The 15,881-nt window shown below is 40.2% G+C and overlaps 1 protein-coding gene across 3 annotated transcripts in view; it reads right to left on the minus strand.

The window, feature by feature from the left end:
- LOC124804904 (BTB/POZ domain-containing protein 2-like) overlaps positions 1-15,881 on the minus strand; it is a 90,082-nt gene that overhangs the window by 64,047 nt on the left and 10,154 nt on the right. For all 3 annotated transcript variants that reach the window (XM_047265281.1, XM_047265279.1, XM_047265280.1), the window contains exon 3: positions 9,603-9,938. In XM_047265281.1, the coding sequence (XP_047121237.1) occupies positions 9,603-9,938 (336 nt within the window). The remainder of the gene's footprint in view (positions 1-9,602; positions 9,939-15,881) is intronic.

Below are 15,881 nucleotides of genomic sequence, written 5' to 3' on the forward strand. Positions count from 1 at the left end.
AAAATCTTACCAATTATTTAACTAATAGTTCTATATATAACGATGGAACAAGAGACAGTGTGGACTTACCTAGGAAGAACAACCAAAAAAGAAAAAAAAAACTCTAAACAGCATTTTCTATCGTAGGACAAAATTATGAACAAACATCCAAAGGGAATGAAAAAGATTACTAAAATACGTCTGTTAAAAAAGGCAGCTAAAACATTCTTCATAACCAATGCACACTACACAATTGAAGTTTACTTAGAGGTCTCAGAGAAAGCAGTAAACCATGATCATATATTGAAATGTGACAGGGTATTGTAATTATGCCCTTTCATTACTAATCCCTGTATCATTGTGAAATTATGACTGGATGAGTAAAGGCAGATAAATACATAAATAATTAAATAAATTCCTTTGTATGTTTTTGGTTAACCTGCACAGTACTGAGGTCCCCTTGCAGGGCCATAGAACCTTAATACTTTGGTACTTACTTTTACTGTAATTTGCAAACATTCTTTGTGTATTATAAAAAATCAGCACAATGAAACAAAGCACAAAAAAACAAATCACAAGGGTTATGCTGACGGTTGTAATTGTCATCTGCAGAGTGATCTGACAATGGCAAACAAAACTGAAGATGTCACCAAGCTCATTCTCTGGTTGGTCATTGTTACAGTAGCTCTTTTGTTAACAACTACCTGTCAATCACTGTGTTATTCTGATCCATGTGTTTACCTGTTCATTTGCATTTTCATACAATTTAGTACTCTGTGTTATCCCTCCAAACCAGTGCGCAAATATTACAGCTCAACTGAATCATTACAAAGGCTATTCAGTTACATCACCTCTCTCTCTTTGATTGCCTGTTATAACAAGACCACTGCGTGCATTACAATGCCGCCACCACCTCTCTCAACTACATTAATTAAAGATTCATATTCTCATGACTGATAATTTAATAAAGTAGATAATGACAGGTTTGACTAAAGAAATATCTTTATGTGCGATGATTTAGGATCTCCACAACGTGGCACATGAAAACTGTATGCCAAGTTGGCATTCCATCCAGATTACAGCCTTTTTCATGCAGCATACTAAGAATTACTTCAATCCTGTTGTGCATAAGCTAGAAACCCTTTCATAATTCCCCTTCAAGGTGCTAGTCTCATGGCACTATTGAAGAGTCTCTACAGAATTCATAAAGAAAAGTATAAATCATGTGGTCAAGTGTGCTGCTACAATAGAACAATACTTTACATGGGAGAATGCTGATAACCTTCAACAAGTTGGAGACATTGTGCTACTATGGAATATGCTCTCTCTCTCTCTCTCTCTCTCTCTCTCTCTCTCTCTCTCTCTCTCTCTCTCCCTCCCCCCCTCCCCCCCCCCTCGCATCCCCAAGGATCAGCCCACAGACACGTTGACCAGACCTCTCATATTTGGTGTCGCACGCAAAACGAGAATACGAGGGGGTGCCTGCTTCGTATGATGAGTGTACCCGGTGGCACACCGGCAGTGCCGGCTTCATTCTTGTGCAACAGCTGTGCTAGCTGAAGGGTCATCTCACAGACTGCGGAAGTTGCCTGTCATTATAGGATGACATAGCACGTGATCAGACTCTACTTGGACTTGTATTCTGCAATTAATGTTCTCTGTTGCTTGTGTAGTATTGTGCTCAGCTCACTTCTGTGTTGTTAATAAAGAACTGCAGTTACTACAAAAAATGCACCTAAAATAATTCTGTAAACCACAGTATGCCAGGATAGCAGTTGGTAATAATGAGGTTATTGATGTTGGCTGCCATGACCACCAATAGCTGCTGTCAATCATTGTCACTCCGCTGTCACTATCACACTTGCAAACGAAATCACCATTTCCAATGCAATTGATGACTATCTGCCAACTGCACCATTACCAGATGATACCACCAGAGCAACATGACAATGTTTTATTAAGTTTCAGCTCTAGCACTACCTACAGCATCCACAACACCCCTCTTCCACACACCTACTCTTTAGTTTACAGTTGAGAGGCAGAGGCAGCTAGGGAAACAATAGGAAAGGAAGGGAACACAATGTAAAATAGTGGGTTTGGTGAGGGCAGGAGCACACGACAGGACAAGACTATGGAGACAGCAGAAAGGAAAGTATTACCTTTTAATGGAGTGAAGAGGGAGGTATATCTTACATCCAACTCCACCCCTGTCACCATGCCTCCCAAGTCACTTGATTAACCCATTCACATTATTCCCTCCGAAGTCTTTCTTGTCCTCTGTTCTACCTTTCCCCACCTTCCTTCCCAACCCATTCCTCTACTTCAAGTGCCATACTCGACTTCCCCCGCATTTTGTGACTGGGTAGAAACACCAATGTCCCATTCCAGTCTCATTCCTTGCTGACACTGCCTCTTCGGCATCATACTTCAATTCCCTCCATCCCTTCCACATTTCTTGTTCCACTCACTCACTCCACAGATCAGTGACATACTTCGCAGGTTTATATACTAAATGAGCACTTGCATGAAAAACTATTCATATAAATAACTGTCATAAGCAAATAACTGCAGGGGTATAATAGTTATATTAATAATTAAAAGTGCACAGATGTGCAGACAAATACTTTCATAAAGGATTCCGAAATGTTTAAATTTATATTCAATGTTAACCTATTCCTTGTTTAAAAGCTTTTCTTGCAACTTAATGTCTGCATTTTAAATCTTCTCCACTTCAGCTATTGTCAATTATTTTGCTCCCCTAATAGCAAAACTCCTCTACTAATTTAAGTGTCGCATCCCGATATAATTCACTTAGGATTTCCCAATTTAATCTGACTACATTTCATTACTTGCGGTTTAGAGCTCCATGTCTTCATAAAATACATGATTAGTTCCCCTCGCTTTCAGCAGCATCACAGTTCCTACTGAACACCATAAATATTGTAAGTACAAATCACAGATATCAATATGCACAGTCTAATGTAATTGGATGCATAAAAATATCTACTCACCAAGTGGCAGCAGGACAACACACACATAAAAAAAGGTTTTACTTACGCAAGGTTTAGGAACTGGTGGCCCTTCTTCCGGCAGAAGAGTTGACGGGGAAGGAAGAAGGGTGAAGGGAAAGAACTGGTGAGTTCTAGGAAAAGGGGTAGAGTTCAGAAAAATCACCCAGAACCTCAGGTCATTGGAGACTTACCGGACGGGAGAAGAAGGAAAGACTAATTGTTAGAAATCAGGCTTTCCTTCTCATCCCATGTGGTAAAGTCTCCCATGATTCGGGGTTCGGGATGACTTTTCCGAACTCTACACCTTTTCTTAAACCTCTTCTGTTCCTTTCTCTTCACCCCTCTTCACCCCTTATGCTGGAAGAATGAGCTACTGGCTCCAAAACCTTGTGTAAGTAAAATATTTTTATGTGTGCGATGTCCCGCCACCACTTGGTGAGTAGGTTTTTTATCTATCCAATTTTATTGTCAAAAATTGATTATTTTCATTTTTATAATATGCACAGTCTGTCACTTCAGTTGCGGAAGCTGACATTTTGGGTTTATAAGTTGGATCTTCAGCTCATCAACACAAAGCACAGAGATATTTTCACAAGCATTAATTCATTAGTTCAGTACTGATTTACATAAAAGTTTTTTCTAAACAAATTAAGACATTAGAGAAAAGACAGCCCAAATAAAGCTGTGTGCATCACAAATATTAACAAATAAAAATAGTAAAACGAATAATAACAAATAAAAATAGTAAAACAAACATGGAGTCAGTATTTGAAGTCTCTTGGGAATAATTTTTGACCCATCCCAAGTAGGACAATAACTGATGATCACTGGAGCACTAATCCCACGATGAGTAATTTCTGTTCAGTAGAGGAAAGGTGTTTGAACTATACTAAAATAATCTGATCTTGACAGTTTTAGACAAAAAACAACAGGTGAAGTGTTTCGTCCGTTTTTCAAAGTGTTCCATGTGTAATGGGACATCCTCCTCTAGCATTACTTTTCCTCAACATTAGTTGTCGATATCAAGTGTTACTTTTCGAATTTTGGACAGGTCAATATCAGTTCAATTGTTTTTCTGAAAACTTTCATACAATTTTACACACAGTATGTTATATTTCAAGCTAAAATTTATGAAAAGGAATTATTTTATAAAATATTTTAGTTTCAATGTTGTAATTGATAAGTACTAGTTCTGAATGTACAGTTCAATTTTTTTAAATATTTGGAATTACAAATTATTTGCACACTTAAAACTTCTATTACATGATCCTGTACTATTTACTATGTTTATTTCTGGATGCATTTATGAAATAATAATTGAAATTAATAATGTAATGAAAACTAGTAGGAATTCATTTGTTAACAAAAATTATAAACCCTTTGGAATATTGATATTTCTGTGAAGTGTGAGAGTCTTAAGCTTGCATCTGATGTGATCAGATGTACTTTTGTGTAATAGATGTGAAGAATGTAATTTCAGCTTAGTTAATGTGAAAAATCAAAATACTGTATGATACTCTAAAATGTGAGCAAATCAATGAAAAATATATCTACATAAAAAATTTCACAACAACGATCTTCCAATTTATTTAGTTCAAACCAACTGTGAGGACCTGATGTTAGATTTTCAGCTTCAAGAATCAGACCCCTAGGTCAGCAAAACAAGCTAAGTAACTTGAAAGTTTATTGTAGTCTTGACTCCTCTCAGATCTTCATAAAAGACTTTGCTTATTAATGACTTGGACTGGGCATTGCTTAATGTGGACAATAACAGGAAGAAGGAAGAAAGGGGGGAGATTACACTTGTTACAATAGTCTCATACAGAAGTGCATTTTGACATACAATCCTTCTGAAAATACAATAAATGAAGAAATATGTCCATGGATGACCATGTAAGATTTTGTGTACATGAAAGACCACATAAACATGATAAGGCTGCACACTGTGCTGGACTAAGTAGTGACTATGTAATAAATTTTGAGGCACGAGTCGAAGGAGATTCTCAAACAACGCCTGATAAATTGTCGTGAGGTTGGTGTCTGCTCATAAACTGCTGAACAAAGTCATACTGATTCTTCAGTTTCTCCCTGCATATTTTTTGATCAAACAGTCCACAAGTGCACTGCCAATCTATGGGCTCATGCGGGCACACGGCAAACACCACCCACAAGCCATTCCCTACAAAATCCAAAACTGAGGACACAAATCAGCAGCTGCAGAGATGATGATGTCTGTCTCTCTGTAGTAGTATAGGTGCATTTACTCTGTGTTCTGGGGAGGAGACTTCCCAGCCATCACAGATATCACCAGTGTAGCTGAGAAAATTGCAGCACAACTACCACCTAAAGCTGCTGAAGAAGTTTGTGAAACTTGTCATGTTCTGATAAGAACTAAGCCTTTTCAAACAACACCTGATAAATTGTCGTGAGGCTGGTGTCTGCCCATAAACTGCTGAACAAAGTCATACTGATTCTTCATACTGATTCTTCAGTTTCTCCTGCATATTTTTTGATAAAACAGTCCACAAGTGTACTGCTGAGAGAGGGACCTGGGTTTGTTGTCAGAACTGTTGCAAAGACAATGCTACTGATGTTCTCTCCCACAAGGACTACACTGAGAGGATCCAGTGCCTGCTAAATGACTCTTACAGGAAGATAAATGCTGACACCACCAAGAAGATGGAGAACAGGACGAGAGCACTTCTCATGAACATGGATTTATCAGAGAAGATCACCAAGCATTTGTTACCCAAAGAAGCCATTCCACCACGATTTTATGGGCTGCCTAAGATCCACAAAGATGGAGTACTATTATGCCCCAATGTCAGCAACATCAGGGCTTCCACATATTTGCTGACAAAACACCCAACAGAAATACTAAGCCCTTTTGTGGGTAAATGGCCACATCACATCTGCAATACTGTCGATTTTCTGAATGACCTCAAACTTTAGGCTGAAGGACTCGAAGATATCCTGGTGAGCTTTAATGTCATTTCATTATTCACCATGATGCCTGAAGACACTACCCCTTTCAAGCATGTGCTAACCTCCATGTATTTTCTATTTGCTGTAGAATGCTATGAACAAACAGAGTAATGGGCAGCCCACTCTCAACTGTGACTGTGCTTCGATGAAGAAACCCTGATGTCATCCAAATGGAAATCCACCTGCTTTTCCCATTATGTGGATGACATATATGTCATCTGACCCCATGGACGAGACAAACTTCTTGAATTCTTTGCACATCTGAACACCACACATCCCAACATCAAATTCACAAAAGAGACTGAAGCAGAAGGAAGATTACCATCCACGAATGTTATGGTCAAGAGAAGAACTGATGGCAACCTAGGCCACAGTGTATATTGGAAGAGCACTGACCTGTATTTGCAGGCAGACAACTGTCACAATCCTGCACAGAAGACTGGCATTCTACACAGAGTGCACACCATCTCTGATGCAGAGTGTCTGCCCCAGGAACTGGAACACCTAAGAAAATTGTTCCGAAAAAAAAAAAAAAAAAAAAAAAAAAAAAAAAAAAAAAAAAAAAAAAAAAAAAAAAAAATGGTTACTCAGAATGGCAGATTAGGCATGCTCTCCGTTCCATCACTATGGAGATGGAAGAAGTGACACAGAAAGAGGTAACCACTGCCTTTATACACAGTACATTTGTGAACTATTTGGAAAAATGCATTATCAGACAGTGTCAAAGATGACCTCTGTTTGTGGAAGGCCAGAATATATCAGATTCCAAGCCAATGTGCCAAGAGATACATTGGACAAACAGTGCTCACCATCGAAGATCAATGCCAAAACACCAGCAGCACACTCAACTAATGTACCCCAACAAGCCACCAGCTGCAGAGAACTGTTTCTTCAAGAAACGTGATGGAATGTGAATGTACCATGATTTTAGCACATACTTCAAAATACTGGGGCAGTGTTGGTAGACAAGCCATCAAAATTCACACCACGGCCAATCTCAACTGGGACTGTGGCTACAATCTCAGCAAGTCTTGGGAGCCAGCACTGCATCCAATTAAGAAGACATTCAGCAAACACAATGATCTGGTGGCCAGGGTGGACACAGTACCTACACCTACAATACCTCAGGCACTGGATCCATCGCCTCCACGGTTGCCAACATGCACCCTTGGCATGGACAACGTAGGGAATGGCTCGCAGTGGGAGGGGATATACATCGGCTGCATGCCCCCAGGAGCTCAGATCATCAGCCCACCTGATGATGGTGACATGTCTGACCACCAAAATATTTTACTTGCTGGACATTATGAACAACAGTACACACATGGAGCATTTTTTTTTTAAAAAAAAAAAAAAAAAAAAAAAAAAAAAAAAAAGGACATAAGCCGCGGGTACTGTAAGCAAATTAAGGAGATCGATCTCCAAAGTTTTAGTCAACCAATATGAAAAAACATGAAATCATCTAAAGATGTAATATCAATGTGTTGGCAATGAAACGGAGTAACAATAATATTTCACATTCATTACCCAGAAGGTAAAATGTGTCATTTGGAACATACAAATGAAGATAGTTGTGCTAAAGCCACCTCAATTATTAAATCAGTCCATGCTAACATTGCATGGTACCATTATGTTCCAAAAAGCCAAGCAAAATTTTTCAGGGGGTCATATCTTGGCTTGTATTGGTCACAGATGTAAGGGATCAAGAGTATTTGATAGCCCTTAGCCTTGTGACTATTTGTATACCGACTGGAAGAATGGGCATACTGCAGCTACCCTAAGTACAGGATCAAAATTTAAACATTACACACTTGCTCCAGGCAAACTGAGCAAATCAGTTGGTTGTTCTGCGTTAGGTATGGTCTAAGTTGGACCTTAGGCACCTTTTGTTCATGGGCAGTTTCTGAGAAAAATTACAAAAAATTGTGGATATAGCCACATTTTTAATTTATATTCATGGCAAATCGTCAAAATTTTTGCCGTATACTCTTAAGATGATCTCAGGGAACCCTGAACCTTTTTCCAAAACCACTATCCATTACCAAGATTAAGAGGTTCAAAGTTACTGTACTAAGGCACATAATATTCAGTTTTAATTGATATAATGAACACAAGGTAAGGATTCTGAGGTCACCAAACTATGTTTTCAATTTCCAATTCTTCAAAATAAATAAATAAATAAATAAATAAATAAATCTATACGACAAGTACTTCATGTGTATGCAGTCTGTCTTGGCATGGAAATTGTTTGAGGGCATCACCAACCAGCAGAGTGATGTGAATTTGTTTGTAATTACTCTAAAGTGAACTTATTGGATGGAAGACCTGTGCTCACTTTAAACTAGAGGAAGCATCTATTTTGTAGAGTGGTCACTTTACACAGTACATTTGTAGCACTGCTTTAATTTTTTTCCCTCAGGTGGAGGTTTTTTAGTATTTGGAAGAAAATATAGAGATTCCCATTTAGACAAAAAGAACTCCTGTGTTCTTTGTTAATATTCTATTCTGTGTACTTATTTGTTGTTTATATGTAACAAAGTACATAATGTGCTGACTTAGCGGGTGCTGTTTGAAGTGGTCACTGTAGCAAGTATATATCTACTAATACCAGTATTGCTGGCCCCTGCTTCGATCACAAGCGAGGTAGATTATTCCTACACATCAGTCAGGGGCCTGAAGATAGTGTAATAAAGTACTGAAACTGGTTGCCTAATAAAATAAGGTTGAAATTTGATGTCTGGAAGGTGTTTAACTTGACATCATCCACTGAAGATGATGTGCAACAAGTAACTAGTAGAACTGTAAAAATTAAAACTGTTGTAATGTGAACACAGATGCACTGTTGGCAACACATATCATCCATAACTGAAAGTATGCTTCTCATGGCTCTTAAAGAAACGATATCAGTGACAGCAATGAGGGTTTGCTTAGAGTATTAAAGATATGTTTTTCAACATCGACAACATAAACAATACAATTTTGTGTTAAGAACTGATATGAAGCTCACCCTAAGTGCAAAGAAATAAAATGCTTGTATTTAAAAATGCACTTCCTTTTATTTTTTACATTATACAATTTTCAAAAATAGCATCACTGATTACATCATTATTTTCAAAATCTTGTTACTGTATTACAGTCACTTCTACAGAAAGCAAAAGCAAACAAAAGAAGTGCTGAAAACAGCAGATTATTTGCAAAAAATGTAACCCGTAACGCAAGACCACCTATTTGAAAATTGTTAAAACTGTAGTATCTACAACCTTGTATTACCAGCCAGTGTCCAGATATTAATTGTTGTCTACTACCTTGTATTACCAGTCAGTGTCTGGATATTAATTACTGTTTTTTTTAAGTAACCCATTTGCGTGTGTCAGAGAAAAGAGAAGGGAGGTGGGCGAAGAGGGGATAGAGAAACTATTTGCAAAGGAAAATCTCACATTCCAAATAGTGTGTAAGGTTCTGAGCATACTGTCCCTAATTTTCCAGTATTTGGAATAATCTGGCCCATTCCACCTTTCCACTTTGACAGAAATATAAAATAAAACTGTAAAAAATAAAGTGGTTGATAGATACTAATACAGTGCAAACCAGCTGTAAATAACCGAACAGAAAACATGTTTTACTTACCTGACTACATGTTGGAACAGTTTAGCTTCCCGAATGCGAAGTGTGTCTCTTTCGAGAACAACACTGAGTGTGTCAAGATCAATATCTGTAAAACCATCAGCGGCTAAAGCCTCTGCTGTATTTTTGTCAATCATCTCTAAGCAGAGAGCAGTCAACTGTGGTTCATCAAAGAGGCGTGCTTGTGTGAGTAACATAAATGCATTATCGCTTCCTAAATTCCGCTTCAAGAAGTCAACACAGTGGCGTTCGAGTGCAGGTACAGCATACTTCTTGGCAGTATAAAGAGTGGTCATAACAGTTTCAGGTCCAATTTGCACTTCATCTGAGTACAGGAACCTACAAAAAATAAAACAGTAAGTTTATTTTAGTAATATAAGCAGCTGACAAAAGAGTATAATCTTTTGCTACTAAAAGCTTATATTTTAGTTTTCCATGAAATTTGGTATGCGTCTACAGCACACTTTACCTTTGCCAAAACATAGGGAAGTTCAGTCAGCACAGATGCACATTATGATAGCAAATTACTAAATATGCAAAAAAGTTTTTCATGTAAGTTTTATTTGTCACATGGTTGAACTGGTACCTTTAAGAGATACAGACTATTAAGCATGACTATTCTGTAATACGATGATGAATAAGGTTTGAAGTGCTTTACTTCAAAATAAATAAAAACGCTTCTGGAGTAAATGAAGCTGTAAGCATCCACTACATATCGAGTAAATTAATTAAATTTCTTGAGGGACGTCATTTTCCTGTGAAGGCTGCTGTTTTATTTTGAAACAACCACTTTATTTCCTAATTTAATGATCAGCTAATTTTTCCCACTTGGACATTATCAAACTAATATATTAGACATGAAATCTGTAAGTAAAATGCAACCCTTATATGGGTTTTGTCACTGTGCCAGCATTCAACACATTAAAATATGTTAGTGTAATGTAATGTAACGCAGTGTAGTGTAGTTATAAAATCCATGTAAGTGTTAGATAGTCAGTCTCATGCAGCATGTATGATTTGTATAATTATTAAAATTATGTTGAATGAGTCATTTTACCTTCAAATTACACATTAATATGAAAATATGGCTACATACTCATTATCTACCATTTTTCTAAGTACAGTTGTGAGTTAGTAAATCCTAACTGTCACCTTATGAAATAAAGTGGTCACTTAAAAATAAAACAATAGCCCACAAAGGTAAACGACTTCCCTCATGAAATTCACAGCTATTGTTCACCCATCTATACAAAATACTACAATGTAACAAAAGATGGCACAGGTCCACCCTGGCTTTAATGATGCTTTTCTGAGAATGTTGGTAAAACAATGACTGTAGAGAAATTGATAAAGAAAACTTCATAGTATCTCATTCATCTATGAGAAAGGCTATGGATGTAGCCTACAATAGTTTGAGTTTGCAGTCAGATGGTACAAAAAAAGGTCTGTTAGGAAATCTTAGGATGTTTTTGCCACATGTAAAGTCAACAGGTCAACAGATAGATCCTCACAAGGGAAACTCCCCATCTCACCCCCCCCCCCCCACCTCCGATTTAATGGTAAGATGGCCTGCCCAGTGGATAGTTCATTAAAAACTGAACACAAATCAAGCATGAAAACAGGTAGATGGCGTACTGAACTATGGAAAAAGAAGCGAAATAGAAACAATGAACACTCCAAGCTCAAGAGTGCTAGCCACAGCATCGTGGTTATGTGGTCATAGTACTAGACTGCAACGGGAGAGACGAAAGATCCACGTTCAAACCTCCCATGTGACCCCCCCCCCCCCCCCCCCCAAGAGATTCATTACACAAATTATTAAGACAGAACTCAACTCTTGTGAGCACTCTTTAATCAATGTTGTTGATATTTTATCATAACCAATAGGATATTTAGATTTTAATGATTTTATGATGGATGCTACTTCTTTGGAAGACATGAGTGTTATTTCCTTTTTACTGAAGTTAATTGTAAAGACTGGCCCCAGGTACTCCACTGCACTGTTTACCATACCTGATAAAATTGGAGATTTGTGGTAAGATCTTATGAGACCAAATTGCTGAGGTCATTGGTCTCTAAGCTTACATACTACTTAATCTAACTTAAACTAACTAATGCTAAGGACAACACACACACCCATGCCCGAGGGAGGACTCGAGCCTCCGACGGGAGGATCTGCACGAGCCGTGACAAGACGCCTCAATCCACGAGGCTACCCCGCGCGGCCCAAACCTGATAACCCCAAGCTGTCAGTACTAAAAGCAAAGCACTTGTTTAAGAGGTTTGCAACACTACATACACTTGTTACCAATGTCTCATTTATTTTTGGCCCTATCTGTCTCTGTCTTCACTAAATTCCATATAGCTTTTATTTTGTTGCCTGATGTAATAATTCTTTTCTCATAACAAAGCTGCTTAGCCTTCTGGATTACTTGTTTCAGTATTTTGCAGTATTCTTTGCAATGCACTACTATGTTCCTACATAGTAGGTCCCACATGATATATTTATTCCTTGTTTAACCCATGGTTTATTTTTAGCCTTCTGTTTGATTTGAGTTACCTTTAGATGAAAACCATTTTCAAAAGAGGAAGCAACTTTACTAATGAATGCTTTGTATTTTCCATTTGAGTCAGAAGTATTGTAAACATCTATCCAGTTCATATCATTGAACAATCTCCTAAAATTTTCAATTTTTTACTGTTTATTGCCCTCCTGTACTCAGATTTAATAGATTTCTTTTATTCTGACAAGTTTCAACATTTAACACAAGATGCTGCATGTCAAAATCAGATAATCCATTTACCGCTAGTTTTGTTACATGATTTTTTTCCTAGATTTGTCTACAACAATATTACCAATAGCAGTCTCTGAGCATTTACATACCCTAGTTGCAAAGATGATGGAGGAGCGGACAGAGGTTCGGGGCACACACACTTGTCCTTGGGGTGGGAAACTGCCCCTAAAGGTGGAAGAATCACCAATGGTCAATGACATGAGAACGCAGAGGGCAGTGGAAACCACTGCATTAAAGACACGTAACATGTCTCCACAGGACTTGTGGCTTGTAACTGAAAAAGTGTCATGATGATCTCTCCACTGGTAAAAGGTTACGGCATAGTCCCCCATTTGGATCTCCAGCATGGGACAGCCAATGAGTAGAAGTCTGAATAACCGATGAAAGGATAATGTATTACAAGTTGAGGCACGGAATGTCAGAAGCTTGAATGTAGTACAGAAGTTATAAAATGTTAAAATGGAAATGCAAAAGCTCAATCCAGATACAGTAGGGGTCAGTGAAGCGAAATGGAAAGCAGACAAGGATTTCTGATCATAAGAGCATAGGGTAATATCAACGGTAGCAGAAAATGATATAATGGGCATAGGATTCATTACAAATAGGAAGAAAGGGCTGAGTGTTTTTTACTGAGAATGGTTCAGTGACAGGGTTTTTTGTAATACCTTCAAGTTGAACAAATATATTTCAAGGAAGACGCAATACATTAAAGTCACAGATCAAGTAAACAGAGTAAGACGTGTGTACACTTTAACAATAAAGTCATAACTGAGTCCGAGTCTAGCGACTGCTGGCTGGCTGGCCGCTTAGGTGGCGCTGCTGCTGCTGCATGGCTGGCAGACAGCACCGCATGTAGAGGATGCACGTAACTGCACAGCGGCACTTTGAAAGATCGGCGAGTCACAACACTTTTCCCCCCTTTGAATTTTTTGCACAGGTCTTGATGGAGGTGGCCTGTAGATTGCTAATGTTCATAGGTATTGTTTGACTGGCTGTAAAGTCTCGAGGAGGAGGCTTTCCGTATGGACGGAAGTGTCCCCGATGACAACGGGTCAAGATGACAGGAGACGTGGGGATAGAATCTGCTGGGGCCCCGTGCACCAATCTGCCCATTGCGTCAAGTCCGGTTGTTATAACAGGAGACATGGGCGATGTGGCCACGTCCATAGGAGAAGGAGGCGAGTAGAATTGCTCCGACAGATGATGGTCATCTGGTTCCTGCAAGGGCACGTCTCCTGGTGGTGTCAGTTCTCGTGCTGGCACCGATATGATGGTGTTGTGAGTAATGAGAGATTCCAGTGTCCCGAGCATCAGGTAGAGCCAAAGGTAGTGTAACGGCATCCGGAACAAGCATTGCCGGCACACGAGGCTGAAGCTGGTCCGAATGAGGCACTACAACACCCGTGTCCGTCTGGATTTCATACAGGTGTTGGCCACGGTGTTGTAAGATGCGGCCAGAACTCCATTTTGGCCACCTGCCATATACCCGTACCCATACAAGATCGACGGTGGTGAAATGGCCAAGCAAAGGGACCCGCGGCCGTGAGGCGGAAGGCCGCAGAAGATGAAGTAGCATGCATGGCTGTCGGCCATGTAAGAGCTCAGCCGGGCTGTGGTCGCCCATGGGGATGAAACGGTAAGAAGCCATAAATTGGAGAAGCGCATCATCAGCAGAAGAAGTCAGGAGTTTCCTCATCTGAGCCTCAAATGTGCGGACCAGTCGTTCAGCCTCACCGTTTGACTGCGGATGGAACGGAGGAGCTGTGACATGCATGACGCCGTGACAAGCACAAAAATCCGCAAAATCGGAAGAGGCAAATTGCGGTCCATTATCAGTAACAAGAGTAGAGGGAAGGCCTTCCAAAGAGAAAATGCGAGCGAGAGCATTGGTGGTTGCCACGGTGGTAGGCGACGTGCAACGGACAATGAAAGGAAAGTTGAAGTAGGCATCAAATAACGAGGAGTACCTAAAAAAGGTCCCACGAAGTCAGCATGAATACGCTCCCAGGGCTTCTCAGGTGAAGGCCACGGTGACAAAGATGACTTTGGGGCGGCGGCCTGTGACGCACAAGGGCCGCAGGCAGCGACCATGTGTGCGATTTCAGTCGATGCCAGGCCAGTACACATGACAACGCGCCAGAGATTTTGTGCGAGAGACACCCCAGTGCCCTTGGTGAAGGAGGCGCAAGACCGAAGCACGCAAAGATGCAGGTACCACAACACGCGGCGAAGCATTTTCGGTGGAAAGTAGGATAACACCATCCCTAGCCGTGACGCGTTAACGCAGAGTGTCGTAGTTCCGCAACGGATCAGAAGTCTTAGCGGACGGACGATCTGGCCAACCCTTCTGAATATAGCATAAAACCCAGGAGAGGGTAGGGTCAGAACCCGTAGCAGCCGCCAGCCGGTCCCCAGTGATGGGGAACCCGACCACAACCCGCTGCTCGGCAACATGCAGGTGGAAACACAAAAGTTCGTCCCTATCGAATGCCAGATCAGGACCCATGGGAAGGCGAGACAGTGCATCAGCGTTCACATGTTGAGACGTTGGCCGGAAATGAATCTAATAACTGAAACGAGACAAGTAAAGAGCCCAACACTGGAGACGGTGTGCAGCCATTTCGGGAACTGACATTGATGGATGAAACAAGGAAACAAGTGGTTTGTGATCCGTAACAAGATGAAATTTGGATCCATAGAGAAAAACACCAAACTTATGAAGAGCATAAATAATGGCCAAAGCTTCTTTTTCAATTTGAGAATATTTGTGTTGGGCATCCACGAGTGTTTTGGGGGCACAAGCAATGGGTTGTTCAGAACCGTCAGAAAAACGGTGCACAAGGATTGCACTGACCCCGTATTGAGGGGCGTCCGTGACAAGAACAAGATGTTGAGCAGGGCAATAAGTAGCCAGGCACGAGGCCTGTTTCAGCATAGTCTTCAATTTTTGGAAAGCCACATTGCACGACGCGGACCAGTGAAAAGGCACGTTTTTATGCAACAGGGGATCAACGGCGGAGCCACCGAAGCAGCAGATGGTAAAAAATTGTGATAGTATGCTATTTTCTCCAAGAAGGCCTGCAGTTCATAAACAGATGTAGGGTGAGGAAGGGCATCGATCGCAGCGACAGTTTGCTGTAGCGGACGAATACCATCCCGAGAGAGTTGATTTCTGAAGATTACACTTAAGACCGGCAGTCTGTAAGACATGAAAAAGTGTGCGGAGATTTTGAAGATGTTCGTCAGTGGTGGAGCCAGTGACAACAATGTCGTCCTGGTAATTTATACATCCAGGGACAGTGAGCAATAATTGTTCCAAGAATCGCTGAAAGAGAGCAGGGGCGCTGGCAATCCCGAATGGCAATCGTTGGTATTGATAGAGACCGAAAGGCGTGTTAAGGACCAGAAACTGCCGGGAAGCAGCGTCGAGAGGAAGTTGATGATAAGCTTCTGACAGGTCAAGTTTAGAAAAATACTGGCCTCCAGC

Source organism: Schistocerca piceifrons, chromosome 7 (genome assembly GCF_021461385.2).
Source record: "Schistocerca piceifrons isolate TAMUIC-IGC-003096 chromosome 7, iqSchPice1.1, whole genome shotgun sequence".
NCBI lineage: Eukaryota > Metazoa > Arthropoda > Insecta > Orthoptera > Acrididae > Schistocerca > Schistocerca piceifrons.